The 20635-nt window shown below is 44.4% G+C and overlaps 1 protein-coding gene across 1 annotated transcript in view; it reads left to right on the top strand.

Moving 5' to 3' along the window:
* Positions 1-19785, top strand: part of LOC106743854 — a 114187-nt gene extending 94402 nt beyond the window's left edge. Inside the window, exons 4-6 of the mRNA XM_014618080.1 lie at positions 1222-1344; positions 4483-4671; positions 17440-19785. Of these exons, the coding sequence (XP_014473566.1) occupies positions 1222-1344; positions 4483-4671; positions 17440-18659 (1532 nt within the window). The 3' untranslated portion in view covers positions 18660-19785. The remainder of the gene's footprint in view (positions 1-1221; positions 1345-4482; positions 4672-17439) is intronic.
* Positions 19786-20635: the final 850 nt, after the last annotated feature.

The following is a 20635-nucleotide window of genomic DNA, read 5'->3' as shown; positions in this document are numbered from 1 at the left end:
GGTGTGATATTTTTTGAGCTCCTTCCAAGGAACCGAACTATCAATACGGATGTCTACTGTCAGCAACTGGACAAACTGAATGCAGCGATTAAAGAAAAACGGCCAGAATTGGTCAATCGTATGGGCGTCATCTTCCACCAGGACAACTCTAGGTCACACACATCTTTGNCATTTTCCCACTTTCTGAATCTTTCCCATGGCTTTCAAACGAATTGAGACAGCTTTCTGCGTCACATTCAATTCATCCGCGAGTTCTTGTTGAGTTTGAGTATCATCTTCATCCAATAAGGCTTGCAATTCGTTGTCTGCCATTTTCGGTGGTTTCCCACGCTCTTCGTTTCTCACGTCAAAATCACCACTTTTGAATTTTTTGACCCATTCGAAACACTGTGTTTCACCAAGAGCATGTTCACCGTAAGCTTCGACAAGCATTCGATGCGCAGCAGTTTTCTTCAAATGATAACAAAAAACCAATGCTGTCCGCAAATCGTAGTTCGTAGGCACAAAACTCGACATGTTTAAGGTTATAGAAAAATATACCGGTGTATGGAACTTGGGTTGTTGTGTGTTGAAAATCTTCGTCAGCTGTTAGAGGGAGATGATGGCGCTGCAGAAGCGGTCTTACGGTCCCTAAACTGATGGCTAGCATCATCTATAGGGAAATTCCAGTTTCATACTTCTACACCTGGTACATATATACACCTACACCTGGTATATATATACATATATATACGCGCATGATGTGTAATATATTATCATGAAACTACATTTCTTCAAAATCATTGAGTTTCTGCATTAAATGTAAACGGTCAATAACATCAACGTTCTTCAAAATAGTTTAATAATTGATTTATAAACTTTTATCTGACAGTCTCAATTACTGCTACACTGAATAAAATATATTTCATCAGTATCAAATATTATTCGAAATATTTAAATATACATATCTTACTTTAAAATGAGTTAACGTCACCCTAAAAAAATGTTTGGTTGAATTTACATGACGAGATGAACAGACCAAATGCGTTTTGCTTGAGAGAAACCGGTATTTAAAACAAATTCCATTCTTATAACCGAAAATTCGGTTCCCTTCGACCAAAACGCGTTCGGTTTACTTGTCGTCAAATAAACTCAACCGAGCTTTTCTTTCCGCGTGGTTACTCTGTTATAAGAATTACGTCGCTTCCGGACATTAACGCAAGGTCACTCATTATTTCGCAGAACACACCTGCAAGGACTTCCGGTGCACTCAGAATGAATTTTGCATCGAGACGGATCTGCTGTGTGACGGCGTGAACCATTGCGGCGACGGATCCGACGAGGCCACTTCCACCCTCTGTGCCAGTAAGTCCTAATTGACAGACGAATTCATCGCGAAGTTACTATTTGCACACAGCAGAAACGGAACGTGAAAATATACTAGCGTCCGAGTAATTCGCTACATAAACGTAAACGTCGTTCGTGTGCGTCTCGTCGCCGGCTCGTCCCTTCGAGCGGCGGTAATTAGCGGTGCAGATAATGATAATGCGCTAGTTAACACGAGATCAATATGTTCGCCATCAAGCGCTATCATATATCAAGGAACTTTGTGTACACCGTGTGTATCTTTCGAGACACGCTACATTTAATGAGCAAAGCGATTTAGATCGCGGAGATACGATCTCGCATGATTTACTGCTGTTAGTCATGCCGTTAGTTTCGAGCATCGGAACAGATAATGAGCGCGCGCTTCCGCGAATTTCAAAAATACATACGATATTCTCGGCGCGGGCGCGCGCTACCGAAAGTTATTTGTTTATTTAAAGCCGCTATTAAGCCGCTTCGGCGGGCGGAGCGATTACGAAACCCGGTGGATTCGCGCGACTCTCGTTGCGGGTTAGGCGAAATATTTGCAAACGCGTGTGTATATATATGTGTGTATATGTGTGAGGGGGGAAGAGGGGAGGCGATGGCAATTCCGCCCTTGTACAGGGAAGTTGCTCTTTCATCTAATTTATGAAAATCTAGATTTAATTTCTCCGGGAAATAAACAGACCGCCTGATTTTCCATTTTCCAGTTGGACATGGCGGTGGATGGGGCGGAGAAGGAGGGAAGGGGCGGAGGATAATAGCAGTTACGCGCACGGCCACGGTGATTTACACACCGTTGCAAACGCAAGCGTGACGCGCGGCAAAAGCGGTTGTTTTCCTCCCCTGCGATTTTTACGCGGGCGTGGCAAATTGTTGCAATTTCAGGGACGACAGAGAAACGATTGCAAATGGGCGCGAACGGAATTTACATAACATTTATGTTAATGGTCGAAAGTACACGGGCGCACGTCGACATACCTGAAGGGGTTAATTGCCGCGTATTCATTACATATCCATGGGCAGCTCGCGATAGTAGCGACAAGTAAATTACGAACTGGCCGTATAATGTACACGCGCGCGCTCCGCTCGCGCCTGGCCGCGTGGCCGCGCAGAAATTTAGCATATTCCGCTGATATTTTGTTAATTCGCCGAGATCCCGTTACAATTTTCGACTTCCATTAACGAGCGGTTAATTAGCGTTCGCGTTTCGCGATGACGCGGCGCGCATGCACGTATATATATGTATGCGTAGGTGCGTACGTGCATGCGAAACCGGCGCGGCGGATATTCCGATGGCAGAGGGATAAGAATTATTTTCAAGTGCCCCGGCTGTTTTCACGATGCAACCTTTCGCCGCAATTGCGCTAATGACACGCACTCGCGAGATTTATCGGCCGGAAGGGCGGGACACGCGTGTGTGTGCGGTGTGTCGGTCGTTGTTTCGCACTGGGCGGTCGCACGCAAGCAAACGTCCGCGATCGATTTGTCGAAAAAGAGAGAGACAGAAAAGAAACAGAGGCAAAATAACAAACAAACGAGGAAAAACCGAAATTAACGTCACCCGTAAAAAGTTCTTTATTACTCGCTTTACTTACGACCGTGCCGTGTTTTGTAACGGTGAAACGCGAAGCACACGTCGCTAATATCGATTTCCCGATTCGCCGAAAGTGCACGCGTGTCAGGTGTGTGTGTGTGTATGCGCGCGCGTGTGCGTGTCGGGTCTTCGATGAAACGCGTTGTAATCGCAAGGTGGGGCTCGACGCCTTTTGCCACGCTTGAGCTTCAGCGAATTCACCGTTCGTTTTTTTTCCCCCGCCGGTTTGCACGACGCGTGCACACGTATATTTTCCACCTTCGGAGGAACGAGGTCGCCTATCCGTGTAAAATTTTTTAATGAAAATCGGAGCCGCACTGCGATGCGACTCCCGTTTCGCGGAATTAATCGAAACAATGAAATATGATTATATTCCATCGCGACATTTCCGCAATGAAGTTATCGTGCTTGCGCAAATGATATTTTTCCTCCTCTTTCTTCTTTTCTTTCTCTCTTTTTTTTTTTTTTTAATCACGAGCAGTCCCTCCGAATTAATTAGTCGATTCGCTGGCCGAGCCCGTGCGTTATCGGCTTGTGTGAGTCGATTTATAAGCTCGTTTAATCTTATCTGTTCGCCTTGCAAATTTGTAATTTCGCGTTACGAAGAATTATAGCCGCGTCTTTGTTCTTCTTTTCCTTTTTACATATACAGGGAAAGAAAGGTAAAATGACAAAGTGGGTAAGATGACGATGTTTGCTAGTTTTCTTAAGCTGTAATAACAACAAATAACGAGTCGGTGCCCAATTTGTGAGAGATTTTTAATAATAATAAATAATCTATTGTAGCTCGACTTCAATCTGTCATCAACAGATAATAATGACAAATAAAAACAGTAGATAATATAATAAGAAATGCATTTTGGGTTCACTTATATGTAATTTTATAATATTTCTTCATAAAGAATTACACAATTATAATAAATATTTTCACTTTTCCTGTAAAACTACTGTGTAAATCTAAAAATGTACAATTATAAATAATTGCTTTTATTTTTGCTCTTGCCTAGATTTTATTTTCTTTGAGTTACATCGTCATAAATCATGTTTTTTGTCCATAAATAATATTTTTATTTGTATTTTATTTTATTGTACTGTACAGAGAGTATAATAACAAAATAATATGAAAAGCTTATGAAAATTATATTTCCTATATAAAAATTTATATTCAACTTTGGTCATCTTACCCACTCGTGGAACCAAAATGACGAAATTGACACGTTCTCAAAGATTTTTAATTAAATAAAAATCTAATTTATTCATAAATTTCGCAACTTATGCAGATAAGAGAGAAGACTTTAACTATTCAGGAAAAATTGCTCTTTGCTTTTAAGTCACTACAAAAATGAAGAAAAATCGACAAACCTTAACGTCGTCGTCTTATTCCCCTTTGTCTTGAATTATTTTCATTACATCTCGATTAAGACGAAGCGCGTCCCGCGCGCTGTGTAATTCCGCCCAAGCCGTCCCACCGGGCGAGCTCTAGTGTAGGAGATTCAACTTCTCTCGGTCTGATTAACGGTTTTTCTTTGTAATTTCAGACTCCGAGGCATCAACGATCCTGGGCATGCAGACTACTTGGTTCGCCGTCGCCCTTGTTTTTCTGATACTCAGCGTAGGCTGCCTAGTAACGGCGACGGTTCTCTGCTTTTTCAGGAAGCATGTTCTTACCCCGAGGCACCCCCATAACGCGCACAATGCTCAGTCTCATCCCCCAGTCAGCTTCCCATGTGAGTCACAAAAAACCCCCCTTACATGTACACGATCGATTCCGCGCGCGGTTGTTGTCGTCGTTGCCGTCCGCCCGGTGCAGCTTTGCTACCGTCGGCGAGCTCGTTCTCTTTTGTGGTTTACTTCGCGTACTGTTGCCTCAAAACACGGACGAAACTTTTTCCCCGCTCGCCACGGGCAAAGCGTTCTCTCTCTCTCTCTCTCTCTCTCTCTCTCTCTCTCTCTCTCTCTCGTTCTTCACAATGCCCGAACAAAAACCATGCCGCCGTCCACGGCGGTGCGGTTACACGGCGCAACGAAGATGAAAATATCATTCTCGAGAGTCGCGAATTGCCCGTGTTTTGAGGGAACTTTGTACATATAAATAATATGTATAAATTATAAGAGTAAATGTTGAGATCGAGTATTCTGAGACTTTTATATACCAAGAGCCTAAGTATCACGCTCACTGACATCTCGTTGTAGCATTTCGACGCTGAAAAAAAGAATTATTACGTTCGAATTAACATTCGCTAAGGAGTACTGAAGCAGTTTCTTTTATTTGGATTAAGTAAATATTATTTGAATGTAACACACTGAAAAAAAAGTGCTACATTCAAGTAATATTGATTGAATCCAAATAAACTACCTTAATACTCCTTAGCAAATATTTACTTGAACGTAGCATTTTTTTTCAGTGCATACAAACGATATTGGGAATAAAGCAAACAAAGTCCTGTACCGATTGCAATTAGTTAGGCATCTTTTACCGATGCCGATGCGTAAGAACTTAGCTCTCTTATCTGCTCATTCTTTGACTATTGTTGTCTACTTTTTATCGATTTAATGGCAGAACAGGAGATGACGCTTCAGAGGCTCATATTATTTCAATTTAAATCGGTTTAAGGTCTCCTACAGGAGAGCATACTTAGCTTGCTTTACATATAGTTTTACCTACAGGTATTCCATCTTACATCCGGGAACATTTGTTCTATCAGGTCGAGGTCTACGAACGATCATCCGTAATTAGACCTGATTATCTATCTGTGCCAAAACACCGCACAAGTATCTTCCATATTCAAGTATCTTCCGGCCATTTCTTTTCTTTTTTCTTTCTTTTTCTATTCTATCTTTTTCTATTCTATCTTTTTCTCTTTTTTCTCTTTTTCCTTTTTCTTGGGACGATTGTTTATAAGAATAGATATTCTCATATATAAGCAAGAATATATTATAACCTTCTTAGAAGACTTTTAATCTTGATTTGATTAAATTTGTATTGACGCAAATATTACTTGCACTCAATTCAAGGCTAAAAAAATCTAAAAATCTTATATTCTTTATTCTATATCTTTATTCTATATCTAATATTCTTGTCTACGTATGTGAGAATATCTATCACTGATTTAAGACCTTTTCTTCTACGTACATTTATGTTATATATTGTACCATTCTTATTGCTCTTATAGGATTTATCTTGGAGCATTTATCTCATAATAAAGCAGATTCTATCCTATTCCATTCTAAATACTTGTCTGAGGTACTCTTTGCGTGTCTAAGCGGATAGCTTATTCGAGAAACACTCCCCTCGAGGTGCTCAATTCAATAGGAAGATACCCTTGACAATCGGAGGAGCTTTCATGACAGAGCCGAACTCGATCGCGAAACGTCTCTCTCTCTCTCTCTCTCTTGCGCGGATGCTCGGGGAAAATATTTCGCGAGAAACTTCAGCTGGCACGCTTTTCGTGCCGCGAATGGAGTTTATTTAAGGGGACGTTCCGCGCGCACCGTGTCAATGGTCGCGGTAATTAATTAATTTTCGCCAGGAATACGTTAACGGCTCGTAATTTGGCTGATTTGTTATAAAGTTACGCGCTCCGGCGCGCGCGGGCGAATCGAGCCAATGATCAAAGGACGCATGCTCTCGCACGATTATGGTATAAAATATTCATTTATTTATGGTGCCATGCGCGCCCGCTGGACGCCGGTACGCCATTATGTCTCCTATCATTACGTAGAACAAAGGTCACACGAACGGATACACGTCGATATGTTGGAGAAATAATTTCCGAGAGGTTTCCGCGCACGCACGGACGCGCGAACGCGTGCGAACACCGTCGTGCTCGCGCGTCCCCGTCCAATAAACATTTTAAAGGGCTACTTACCAGCGCGAGCGCGCCAAATTGGAAATCGATATCATATTTCACGGGGAAATAAGTTACCGGCCGGAGGTCATTGATAACCGGCCGCGCCGCGAGTGCAGCGTTCTTCCTACTCCCCCTACCCCCTCCTTTTTTTTTATTTAGCACGTAATCCTGAGCGTACTCCTGACAATTTCATCTTTCGATCGCGAGCGCACGGACTATTTACTATCTCGACACGCGTTTCGTCCCGCGCCACGAGATTTTTCTCGTCTCTATCGCAGAAATCTTGCGCGATATTGCGCTTTTCCTCGCTCCCTCCCTCTTCGTCTTTGAACGCGAGTTTTGCAATAACTTGGAAATAAATAACGTCTTTTTTTATCAGATATATTAGTTCTGTAGAAGATTTGGTACTCTTTAATTTAAAGAAAAAAAATATTTCGTTATTTGCGTTCGTCCTTAGTTGTCACTGTTGAATTTTTCGTACCGATTAGTACGTTAGTACTAGTAGCGTTGCTGCGTACCCATGTCTATCACGTGTGCAGCACGTTGCACGTCGACACGCCGTATTACGGCACAACAGCGTATTATACGCAATAACGACGGATTGTTCCTGATTTCGGATTATTACGTTAGAGTTACATTTACGAAACGTTACATTACCGCGGCCGCGCAGGCGCGCCTCATCATTACTCCCTCCGCGCTGATCGGCGCGGTACTCGATTATGCTGATCTCATCCGAACACCCCGTATGCAGTATTTGCTTTTCATTCGATTGCATAGCGGTTTACCTCGCACTTCAGCACGTCATCTCGTTTCACAACAACGATTCTAATTAATTAATTTAACCCGGAGGTTTGACGGACGCATTTGGCGGGCACCCATCCCGTGTCGTTTCGCGCTATATTTGCGGCTGGCCATTAAATTTATTTATCGATGGGAAAACTCTATCGCGGTCTCACACACATGTGCATATAATACGCACGTAAACACCCACCATCGCTCTTTCCGCGCTAAAATTTTAGCTCCTGTTAAACCTTGTTTCTGCCTATGTTAAAGCAAGCAAGTAAATTAAATAGCAAGTAAATAACAATTCTAGATAAAATGATACCTTTATCGCTAAAAAATATTAATCCCTTCTTAAAATATTCGAATTACTAAGTATAGTACGCTCGTCTTGAATCAGTTAAGAGCGTCAGAGTAACATCCAAATTTCGACTCGATATTTGGATCGCACTCTGGGTACCGATTTTATGAACGATCTCTCCCGGATAAAAGGGTGTTTTCTTTTCAACCGGAGCTGGCTGACGTCGTCATATCTCTCTCGACATATCCAATAATGTCTAGGGTTTCCTTCGCGAGCGAGCGACACGCTCTCGCGGCAAAGGACGTCATCCCTTTCGCGCGGCCGGGTCTTTGAAAATGCGTAAAAGAAGAAAGATAAGGAGAAAAATCACATTTTCGGCCTAACGTAACGAGCACGAGCTCCAGCAGCGCCTCGTGAGACCGAATGCGGTGACCTTTCGCGCATACAAAGCCGGCCCAAATATCTGCGGCTGGCGCTGAATTAATCAGGAACCATCGGCGCGATTGAAACCAGTTCTCTTTCTCTCTTTCTCTCTCTCTCTCTCTCTCTTTCTGGCCGCTATAATTAAGCAGCGAGATGATCGATAGACCGCGTTCGCGCGCGGGCTGTGCGATATTCCCGTTTTACAACAACATTCGTTATTTATTTACGCGTAACTGCTACCGCGCGGTATCGACGACGGCCACGGCGGTGGTATTGCTGGTGATGGCGGCACGACGGCGCGACGAAATTAGAGGCGGAGGCACAGCGAGTGGATGAAAAAAGAGAGAGAGAGAGAGAGGATAGAGACGAGAGGAAAACCGAAACAAAACGAGCATCGGTGTTTTCATTAAGCGATCGATCGATCGATCGATCGGCCGGCAGGTCGACGCTCGATCTCTCCGTTGCGCTCGTTTTATAATATCGTTTGGCTTTTCGCGATTTCAATCGTTGGCGCGGGCATTTCCAGCGCCCCGCCGCGTATCGCGATGTTTCGCCGCAATTCCGCCGGCGTATCGGCCGGTCCCGCTAATCGATAGCAAATAGCACGTGCCTCGCGGCTTGTTTCGTCCCGGTTTGTTTATCGTCATTACTAATTGCAGGAGACCCGGAAAAAAGGGTGAGAACGAAAGGAATAGGCGGAGCGAGAGGTAGATAGAGAGGCAGACAGGTTAGATAGATAGATAGACAGGTGGATAGAGAGGATTAAAGAGCGTGAGTTCACGCTCTCTCACGTATTTAAATTAGTTTAATATACAAGAGCCGGGACTCTCTCATTATCTCTCTCTCTCTCTCTCTCTCTCTTTCTCTGGTTGAGTGCGACGCCGTGCACTGGAAATTCGATTATCCGAAACAAACGACGGACGAACGGGCGCGCGTCGGATAATTAATTCTCGGAGAAACGCGCGTTTTCGGCTGACTAATGGAACAACGTCTGTCTCCGCGAACGAGCGTGCGAGCGAGCGCTCGAGCCGCTTTGCGCGAGCTGGGGTGATACGTTATCAACGGATTATCGACGCGCGGTTGCCCGCCGACGGTGGCCGAATGCGTATTACACGAGTGCTGCCTCTTGATTCGCGCGACCGATGTGCGGCCGAAACTGCGGTATAAATGAAATCGACGATCCCGAAGGAAGGCGACGTCGCGCGCTTCGAAAATTTGCAACATTCGCGGCTACGCCGGGCGACTTTTTCACTCGCAGGTCGATGCGATCGAGGCTGTTTGCGTCACGGTTAAATGTAACGTCGGCTGACGTTAATTGCGCTTTAAGGAGGGTCGTCAAGTGAAATGAGTTTGATAAGAATTCGATGGGATTCGCATCGCATATATAATGATCTTATCGAACTGATGTTACCTAACTGCCGGTGCGATTAGAAAAAGATTGACCATTTGAAAGCTGAGATGTTTGTGAGTTGGCGCCTTTCGTTGAAATAATGTCCCGTGAGATTAGCTCGCTGAGATCAGCGAGATCTCTCGCCGTTCCTTGAGATTAATCTGCCACTTTTAATTTCGACTTTTAATATCTTCTAAACTACAAATAAGATTTTGATGAAAGACTATTGTAATATTGAGGATTAATATGTAGACATTACGCACAAATTTCAGAATTATTGACTATTTCGCCTGACAAATGCAGTGATGTAAACTTCATAATTTATAGTAATACATGTACGTATGCAGATATTTAAACACTTATACACCTCTTTCTGTTGTCTGCGCATCTCCATCCATTAGATCAACTGATGCGGAAATATGGTATTAATAAGAAAAGTATAAAGTAATATCTTTCTACACCAAATATTTCAACGCAAAATTTATAGCGGATTTTCCGGCACTTTCCTGGGGGATTTTCTACGAAGTATATTAAAATCGATGTTTTATTTTTCACCGTGTATCGTCGCTGATGAGTCGGTATCGCGTGAAAACGTAGTTACCACGTCGTCACGTTGACGTCACGAGGAAGAATGAAATATTATATCCTAACACGTCTCATTTGATATATACGCGCTACACAGACGCACACAGCTCGATGCTGACTCGGCACGGATCCGAAACGCGACATCGAGGAAGTGGTTCAGGACTCGATTAAGGACGCGAGCAATTACCAGAGCTTGCGTCCGAACAGCCGAGGTAAATGCGGCCCGGTCAGATCGCCGTGTATAAATACTACGGCCCGCATTAATCATCCCGAACGGGTCTTTGTTCGCGATCGTCGCTATTTTTTCGTCCGCGCGGCCGCGGCGAGGCGCGCGGGAATATCGGTCTCGCGATTTTCTGGCTGGATTTTCCGCGACAATATCGCCGGAGGTCACAGTTAAGGGCGAGGACGCGACGAAGAAGATCGCTGCTTACGTCGCCCCGATTTAATGGAGCGCGTCGACTCGATAACGGCCGTCGTGGCGCGCGCAAGATTTATTAGCGCCTGACGAGCGCGCGCCGGCTTTGATAGGGGCTTTTTTGCGGCCTCCTGTTTCGAGTGCACGGTAAAACGCAACGAGTCTCGCGCGATCGTGAAAATCGCCGCGATATCTCACGGCTCGCGTTTCGTCAACGTGCTGCGTTAGAGCGAGAGAAAGGGAGAGAAAGAGAGGAAGAATACCGCGGAAATTCCCCGTCGAAACGCTTTATCCCACCTCTCGCTCTTTCCTACCTCTCTCTCTCTCTCTCTCTTGTGATGTCGTCCTTTTTCACAGACTCGCATGCGAGCGAGCGAGCGATGTCCTGGCGGCTGTAGTGATTGCTACGTGATCGGGTGCTAAATCCAGCCGCGCGATGAAAGATGCTCTTTTTCACGGCACACCGACGTTTCCGATGAACACCGGGCCGAGCCCTCTTCCCCGCGGTCCCTTGCGTTCCTGAGCGGCCGAAATACGCGTCCTGCGGTTGCACCGGTTTGTACGGCGACGCGCCTCGCTGCACCACCGGCCATGCAGATATTTGTACATCGGTGCGGCGTGCAGTCTCACCTAGCGCCGTTTTGTCGAATTTCATTCGACCGATATTTACCCGAGCGCAGCGCGGCACGTCCAGCGATGTGCGCGCCCGGAAATAAAAGTCTATAAAAATCCTACGTGGAATGATATCTCTCTCTTTCTCTCTCTCTCTCTCTCGTAGATCGCAAGGCACGCGATGCGATCGAAGATTCGAGAACAGATTCTGGAACGAGAAGAGGTGTCGATGTAAGTTCGACGTTCCGTGTGAGCCGAGGCTCTCGGGGTAACACGGCCCAATTAAAGCTAACCCCCGCAACTATCCCCGTCGACGACTCGCAGTGTGCGTCTCAAGGAGATTGAAGTTACTCGGAGTGTACGATTCCGCGCGATAGGTGATTCAGACGGAACACGGGGGTATACCTATCCGACGCGTCCAAGCTCGGCGGGGTAGCGATAAATTAAAGCCGCGAGCTTTGCGTCATACAGGTTGCCGGGGGTAAATGTCGAGCCGTGCTGCGCGGTATAAAGCTGGGAGGGGCGAGTCTCTCGTCAAATATTTATTGTCAAACTTCTACACTGATGGAAATTATAGTTATTTTCGGCTCCAACTACAGGGGAGACCCGAGAGTATTGTCACGCTTTTTATACGTACTGATTAAAAAGGGACAAATGGAATATTTTGTATCATGTACGTCACGTATACTTCCCCGCGCGTACCTACATCCTTTAGCTTTTAGAAAAAAATGTTACGACATAAGCTAAATTTGATATTTATATCAAACGATCAAAAATTACCATTAAGGTCAGCATTCTTCAATTATTCACAGATGCATTTGATATGATTTTTATATTTTTGAAGAGGTTCTTAATGCACAGCGAACTTTTCAAATCATGCTATTCCCGTAAGGGTCCACCCTACCCTTTTGTTGGTCTTAACCACAAAAATAACAGTAGCAATATGCATGTAAAGTTATTATTACTGACATTATAGTAACATTTACTAGGAAAACGGTCCTCCTGATTATAATTCTTTTATCATGGTTTACAATTATGGTATTATAGTTACAAATATCAAATATCAAAATTTCAATTCTATATTAAATCTATTTAATTCTACATTGAGTCATCAAAGATATTTTACTGTTTTTCCATTGACATTACAGATGGAAAATTATTTCCGTTTCCTCTAATTGAAGACTTGACGTAGAACTAAGGATGACTTTCACCAACTGCAATTAAAGTTAACCGACGATTAATTCAACGGAATTGATCAATCAGCTAATTGGCCGAGGTGATTGGTCAAATTCGTTGAGTTAATCACTCGATTGCGGTAACCGGAGTTGGTGGAAAGGGTCCTAAGTTGATTTAACGTAGGACTAAAATTTCGATTCGGGTATTTTTGTCAATGTACTTACATACATATCGCGTGTGCGCGATGCGAGAGGCCGATCGTTCACGCGTCTGTAGAATTTCCGAAAAATATAACCGAAGAATACTCCGTCCGCGCGCGGTTTCATCCCTGTTCAGAGGCGAATCAACTTGCGGCATCTCCCTCCTCCGAGAGAGTTCCTCCGCCGCGTTCAAAGGTGGCTTCCCGTCGCGCATAACGACTGTTTATTCAGAATAACTCTCCGACGAAACTAAAATCAGGAACTGCAACTCGCGTCCGCATCGAGACGAGTAAACCGCCCCGGGGGCGTAAAATAATAAACAGTATACCTTCGCGAAAACGGAGAAGAAGAAATTACGTCATATCACGGGGATTGGCGGGAATATCGAAACAACAACGCGCTCGCGAAAGGGACGAACGCTCACACGTAAACACACACACGCGCATACCCAGGTGTGCGCACGTGTGAACGAACGTGTGTAACGCGATACACCTCTGTCGCTTCTGCTTTCTGTAAAATAAATATCGATATCTTTCATACCTTAACGAACGAACGGTTCTGCATGGCTCGGCGCACTCCCGCTATTCCGCCGTCTCGGAAGTATAGAGGAAAATGCAGAATAAATGGAGGCGAAGGGCGCATCACGGTCTGGCCTCGGCCCAAAAAGGACTCGACAACTTCGTCGATGGCTTTTTCCGAGCGGGTCGGGAAAAGTACATCGCTCAGCCCGCTCAGTCCGTCGCTGTTGCGATGAACGGTAGAATAGGAGGCTGTATTACGGCCCTTCTTAATATCTCCGCTGTTAAGTGATGAATTCGAGCGATTACTTATAGAATCATTTGTTTAGCCCGTTGTTACGCAGTGACGATAATATGCCAATGCACAAATGTAAATGGGAGGCCGTAATACCGCCTTCTTTTTTAATAATAAAAAGATGCGAAAGTCGACGACTGAATTTCTTCGTGAAAAAAAAAAAAACGGACGTTTTTATTCCTCTAAAGAGCGCACAGAGAATAGCGATGGCGACGAAAGACAGTGATTACGATGTTTGTTATAAATTGATTGAGAGGCGTCGCGTTTTTCAATCGGCGGCCGAGTCGCGCCGGAATAATTCGCTCGCGTGCAGCGACGCGGTCATTAACATTCGCGGCGGGCTCGTAAGCTAATGAATTTAATTCATTCAGCGACGAAGCCGCGCGCGTTCGCGGCAATTAACGCAAAACCCCGCTGGTGTCCGTTTCGAGGGCGTACACTTTGGATCCGACCGCCGAATTCAACCGCCGCTGCATAAGCCAATTTCGATGTTTTCGCTCATGCGATATATCGATTTCCACCGTCGCCCCGTGTAACGTGGCTCGCATGTTTGTTTCATTTTTGTTTTATTTATTTGAATCTTTTTTAATAGACACATCACGCGCGATACGAGCCAGACGTAGCGCCGGCGTCGGATTGCAGAGGCGAGCCTCCGCTCGCTATCGATTTTCTTGACGAATTCCGAGGATAACGCGATTAACAGGCGGGGAAGCGAGGAGGGGGGATTCACGGTAATTGCAGTTTCGGGCGTAATGAAGCGATGAGAACGGGTTTAATATTTTCAGCAACGTGGAAATCCGGATCAACGATCGCCCGTGCGCCTCGTTTTCGTTCTCTTATCGGATATTATTATGCCGTTTGTTACGTGTGTGCTCGCTTTTACGACAAACGACGGCGACGGGATTCTCGTTGGCCCTCGGCGCGCTTGGCACGATTAACCGGAACTTAGCTCGCGATCGATAACACTGATAATTACGTGGACACGCGTAATTGGGACAGGCCTCTGGATCGATCGGCGCGGCGAATGTAAGAGCGTTTTTGACCATGATTAATATTCATGTCCGCGTCGGCTCGCGAAAGTCCGTCGATACCGCCGCTCGTAGGCCGCATACCAACTCGGACGAAATTTCACCTTCTCGCGTGCTGGAATCGCCCGGGGAAGCGGAAGCGGGGAAGACACTTTCACGAGCTCTTCCGAGATGCGTCGGCCTCGCGCGGACACACGTGTGCGGAGGGGGAAGGTGACTCGCACCCGCGTCACGTCGGTGCGATCGATAATGCTTCGGTACGCGGTGTGAGGAAACGGCGTTTATATTAGGTGTCTAAATTGAGGAGATTACAAAATCGACGACGAACTTGATAAGCATCGATAACGTACACCGAGAGAAAACTATAATTATTTTCGGTGTCCTGTTATTTTAACTACGAGAAAAGCAACAGCAACATGCGCGTAAGGTTATCGTCACTGATATTATAATAACATTTACTAGAAAAATAGTTCTCTCGACTATGCATGTTTTTATTACTATTTTCATGGTTAAAACTATAAAAAGTTATTGTTGACGCCGAAAATAACTATAATCTCATTCAGTGTATATCTAATGGAAAATCTATAACCAAGACGTATAAAAATTTTTCCGCGAACTTTTCGTATCTTCTTAGACCTTTAAGTTTAATCGAAAAGCTGTAAAAATGTGGAAGTTCGTGCATTACATATTTCCTACAATGACATATGACATCTGAATGCGATTCGGACATATAATTTCGAGAAGAAAAATAAAGAATTAGGTTCATTTTCGATCAAAAACAATTTCGTTATGTTTCTAAAACTTAACAAGAAAAATCTAACAAATCGAAATTATCCCATAGTTTTTGCGCGGTTTTATCATTTCAGAGACCACTGCGACGTTACATCATATTACTTACATAATATAATCCTGGATATGAATTAAGGCCTACAGAAAATAAATGCATATAGAGAAAAGAATTGTGACGGAATTATGACGGGAAAGAGCGATTGAACAAAAATACTAAAGGCATCGAATTAATTAATGTATCTAATAATTCGGGATTTAGCCGAATGATATTCGGTAATATGATCACGAACAAAACTCGACTCCATTTGTAGACGGAAGTTCCGCACATTATTCAAAGCAACCTTCGATGTCATTGAGGCTGGTCACGCGAAGCGAGACGTCGTTACCGTGTTCGCCCGTGTAAATGAAAGAGATCAACTTTTAATTACCATGAACCGCACCTGCGATAAAAGCCTCCAAGTTCCCTTCGTCATTGGAGTACGTTATCGTGATAACGACGCATCTCGTTTCCAATCGGATTGCACTCACTTGAACAAAGAAGCAAAAAAGAACCACTTCGCGTTATCGATATAATTTCTATGTGTGAGCCACGGATTGGATCAGTCGACCTGATATCGACAATTTCGGAAAATGTATCATCGAGGAAACAGAATCGTTGACTCAAAGAGGTAAAGTACGAAAATATGAAATGTTCCTTGATCGAACAACTTTTTAAACCGTAAGATTATATCGCATCGTTCCTTCCAGTTGATTGAATTCTATCGACATATAAGAGTCATTGAGTATAGAGACGGGAAAAAAAAGAGAGAGAGAGAGAGAGAGAGAGAGATTCGCTTATATCTGTTATAAAGTAAGTTTCCTCTCATCGGTGTTCAAGCAGACTCCGCCGCACGATATATCGACGCGCTGAACTCCGACGGGCAACGGTTAAGGGAACACGCGTATTTCGAAAATTTCCCATTTGTCCAGTCGGAGGAAGGGAGAAAGAGAAAACGTGAGAGAGAGAGAGAGAGAGAGAAATGCAGGTGGTATTACACAGTTCACGTTGCCGCGCATGATCTCCGCATTCGCCGGCGAGATGAATCCCGGCACCCAAGCGTTCATCGATCTGTCACCATGCATGGTCGCAATCATTTAGCGAATCACTCGTCCCAGTCGACCTCGCTCGTGCACAATCGCTCCATTGATTAGATCGCTGCCGGTGCTTATCACGTTGCTGTACCGAGCGATAACAATGACGTGTTCTAATCCGACAACGCCGGCGCGCATACCGCGCGGCGTAAGATTGCAAACGCGGCCAGTAAGCGATCAGCAGCGTGCAAAGCGCGGCGGAATATCGCGTTCCACCTCGTCACCGGCTCATTTTACTTGTTCTATTTGTTGAGGTTACATAATTTCGCGAAATAACGTGACGGTGGGTGAATGGTGGAAAGAGAACGCCGTGATTTTCCGAGGAACTATAACGACAACTCGTAACTCGAGTCGGTCGCGGTTGTCTCGTATCGACGACTCGAGTGCGCTCGTGGAACGAGTTGAAGTCTTATTGCGAAGGTGATTGGAGCCCTCTTCTGATTTTTCATACGCGAATAATCCTCCCCGGTATCTCTCAATACCATCGTCGGGAAATTGACGCGGCTCTCTGAGCGCACTGCTTCGTGTCGAATTAACGTCGAAATAGCTCTTTCGCCTTCGTTATTTTCATTTTCTGCGTTATTATTTACCTTTCCTTTTGCCTATAGGGACCAATAAATTGGTTATTATTATTAAAGAAGAAACTCTGTCGAACGATATTACATGAATTTCGTCTACTGCGTGCAGTAGGCGGAGCTGAAGTGGCAATTTTTCTGTTTGCAAGCGTGTTGAGTAACATTATTAGCCTTAGTTGATTTTTCGATACACCCAAGTTTTTCTCGAGCTTTCTCTTCAGAAATTTCCAAGTGATAAATCAGCGACAAGTAATTGATTGGACTATTTTGCGACGACATCTGAATTTCGCCGGACACTGTCGAATTCACCGGAAGAAGACGCGAAAATCGCGGCGTTCGCTTTCCGCGACTCGGTCATCGTCGCGACATCGATCCACCGTCTGGCCTGATAAAATGTCGCCGCGCATGTGGCGTGTCCATTAGGGATTCCAAGCTCGTCGCGGCTCGTCTCGTACGTGTTGATCTATCGTGGAGTTTCGCCGACGACGACGTCCGACGACCGGTCGCCGAAGCGGCCAGTTTCCTCCAGACTCCCGAGCGGAATCGTTCGTCCCTCCGTGCGACACCGCGCTCGAAGTGGAGTCGTTCACGACGGACGCGAGATGACGACCACCAAGCGGGGTGGTTACGCAACGCGGAGGACCCTCCTGACGTTTCTCCTGATCGTCGTCGAGCTCTCCGCGGCCGCGCAAACCTTCGTGGTGAGCAATGCAATAGACGACAAGGACTACTTCGTGGGGCCCTGTCTGGTCAACACCAACCAGACCTGCCCCGACGAGGAGGTGACGTTCTACCTCTACACCAAACACAATCCTGACGTGGGGCAACGAGTGCTGGTGAACGGATCAGGCTCGAATCTTGCCGACACCAATTTCGTGGCGAAGTCACCCACGAAGATCATCGTTCATGGTTATAACTCGGACATGCAGTTGGGCTATTTGGTGGACATTAGGAACGAATACCTGAGGAAGGGCAGGTACAATCTGATCGCGCTCGACTGGCACCGTTTGGCGATCGCGCCGTGTTACCCGGTGGCCGTTCACAACGTGCCTCACGTGGGCGATTGTCTGGCGCAGCTGGTGGAACGTCTGAGGGATTACGGAGCGACGGAAATCCACGTGATCGGCTTCAGCCTGGGCGCCCATGTACCGGCCTTCGCCGCCAACGCGCTGCGTCCTTATCGGCTGTCGAGGATCACCGGTCTCGACCCAGCGATGCCGCTTTTCGTCACCGTGAACAGAGATGAGAAGCTTGACGCGAGCGACGCCGAGTTTGTCGACGTGCTGCACACGAACGCATTTATCCAGGGCAAGATCGAGGCGAGCGGTCACATCGATTTCTACATGAACGGCGGGGTTAACCAACCCGGCTGTTGGGAGCAACGGAATCCTTTCGGCTGCAACCATCACAGGGCTGCCGCGTATTTCGCTGAGTCGATTAACTCGAACATCGGTTTCTGGGGCTGGCCTTGCCCCGGATTCGTGGCTTATTTACTGGGTCTTTGCCCGGCCAGGTTCCCCGCGGTGCTCATGGGCGAAAACGTCAATAGGACATGTCAGGGATTTCATCTGGTGAAGACGAAGGCGCAAAGCCCATATGCAGAGGGGAAGTTTACGGTTGACCAGCAGGATCTTTATGTGTGATCGTAGAACGATCGATTTCTCCTACGCAACTTTAAAATGATTCCCCTTCAGATAACATTAGGTGTGTTCGTAGAACTGTGGGTGGAGAAATTGCGCAATTAAGTTGATAACGTAGTGCGGAATTCTCGGATTTTTCTAGATTTTCTCTGATTAATTTAAATTTCAATGATCCTTCTCGTTTTTCCAAGTCTATGACAACCCTGAAAAGTCTCTTAAAGCAATTTTAAGACTTTTACTATTCATACTTTATAAATATAATTTCCTATCTGTCTCTAAGTATATTAAACGCATTATCTACGCACTTTCAGTTTTATTTCCGTTGTGTACCACATGAACTCAATAAAATATTAATCAAATCTCTGAGGACGTAGAAGCCGTCAGCAACTGGACATGTGAAAATAAATTAAAATTTAATTTAAATAAGAAGCAGAGTGTAACGCGTGATGGGACGTTTCATCTCTTCATCGGCCTCATCTGTGTGTCGGAGTTACATCATTTCATGTAATAAGGCGACGGTAGATGAATGCTGGGAAAAGACTGCCGTGATTTTCTGAGAAACGAATAACAGGTCGTAGCTCAAACTGGTTGCGGTGGTTTTGGATTGATAACAAGAATATTCTTCATGGAACGAGCTGGGGTCTTATTACGATGGTGATTGTTCTACCTGTTCGTTCAAAATCTGGTAGAAATTTGAAACGGGCACTAATTTATACAGTTTTTCCCCACTTCTATCTATGCACTGTAAGGACAACTCTATTTAGGCCCTACATAAAAATGTAATGCTCGTATAAATTAGATCCTATTTTGGCGTGCTTAATTAACATTTTTAGGAAATATCAAAAATTTACTTTAATCAATTGATTAATCGATTAAATCTTCTCTCTACACGTTGCCATGAAGGTTACCAATGACCGGCGCTGTGATATTATTTGCATCTTGTTAAGTCGCGTATAAAATATGATTAATTGCATTTATCAAATGGGCTATACAGCCAATACATAGTCAATGAAACGAGGTAAGAGATATATATAATGCCTGAATTGTATTTATTGATTGTACCTTTCGCGATGTAATCACTAGTTAGACCAATACGAAACAATTTGATTTTATAGGATTAAAGATAACATGTAAGGATATATAATAAATGTACAAAAGAATAGAATTTCCGTGTTTTCATTAGAATTTTTAACAATTTCCTAACAACGCAGATATGTCAGTTTTATGGTTTAATTTTTCAAAATGTCACTTCTCCAACTTCTAAAAAGTAATTATTTTCAAGACAATATGTAATAATTCCCAAGAAACTGTAATGTATTTTAATAAGGAAATTTTTCTACTTTGTATCCATGTATCCAAATTTTAATTCTACATCATTTTCAACATTATTAAGTTTTAGCGTCTAAAAACAAAATAGCATGTCTGTCTTATATATATTTCCTATATATTTCCTCTATTATTATCATTGTTTTTTTTTTTATATTATAGATATCGCGAGAGAATAAAATAATAAAATAAAAAGAGAGAGAAAAGCGTACTTACGAATCAGCAATGAATAGTCGAAGGGAGACCAAGTCAACGCACGATTTATTATGCTCATAAAATTTCAACTTCTGTATTTCGGATGCTGAGCAATTCTCCGGAAGAAACTGCGATCGGCGTAATAGGTAATCGAAAATCGCGGCGTTCACTTTCCGATATTCGGTCATCGTCAGGTCGTGACGTGTTTATAGTGTAGGGAACCATTGTTTGGCCAGTCAAACTTGATTGATAAAATATCAGCGAAACTACGTAATGTTTTTCTCAGCCTACCGGTAATTTCGCACATATTAATACCGGATTTTCAGACATACTATTTTCTTTCTAGACCTCTAAGCTTCATTCTAACAGTTGAATAATATTTTACAGTTTAATTTGTACCCCGTCCTGATATTCCATCGTTTACATAACCCGCAGAACTCTTGTATGAAGCAAATGTT

Source organism: Dinoponera quadriceps, unplaced genomic scaffold (genome assembly GCF_001313825.1).
Source record: "Dinoponera quadriceps isolate SergipeBrazil2010 unplaced genomic scaffold, ASM131382v1 scaffold9, whole genome shotgun sequence".
In the NCBI taxonomy this organism is placed as follows: domain Eukaryota; kingdom Metazoa; phylum Arthropoda; class Insecta; order Hymenoptera; family Formicidae; genus Dinoponera; species Dinoponera quadriceps.
The sequence above is the reverse complement of the archived record's forward strand: the minus strand, read 5'-3'. Positions and strand labels throughout refer to the sequence as shown.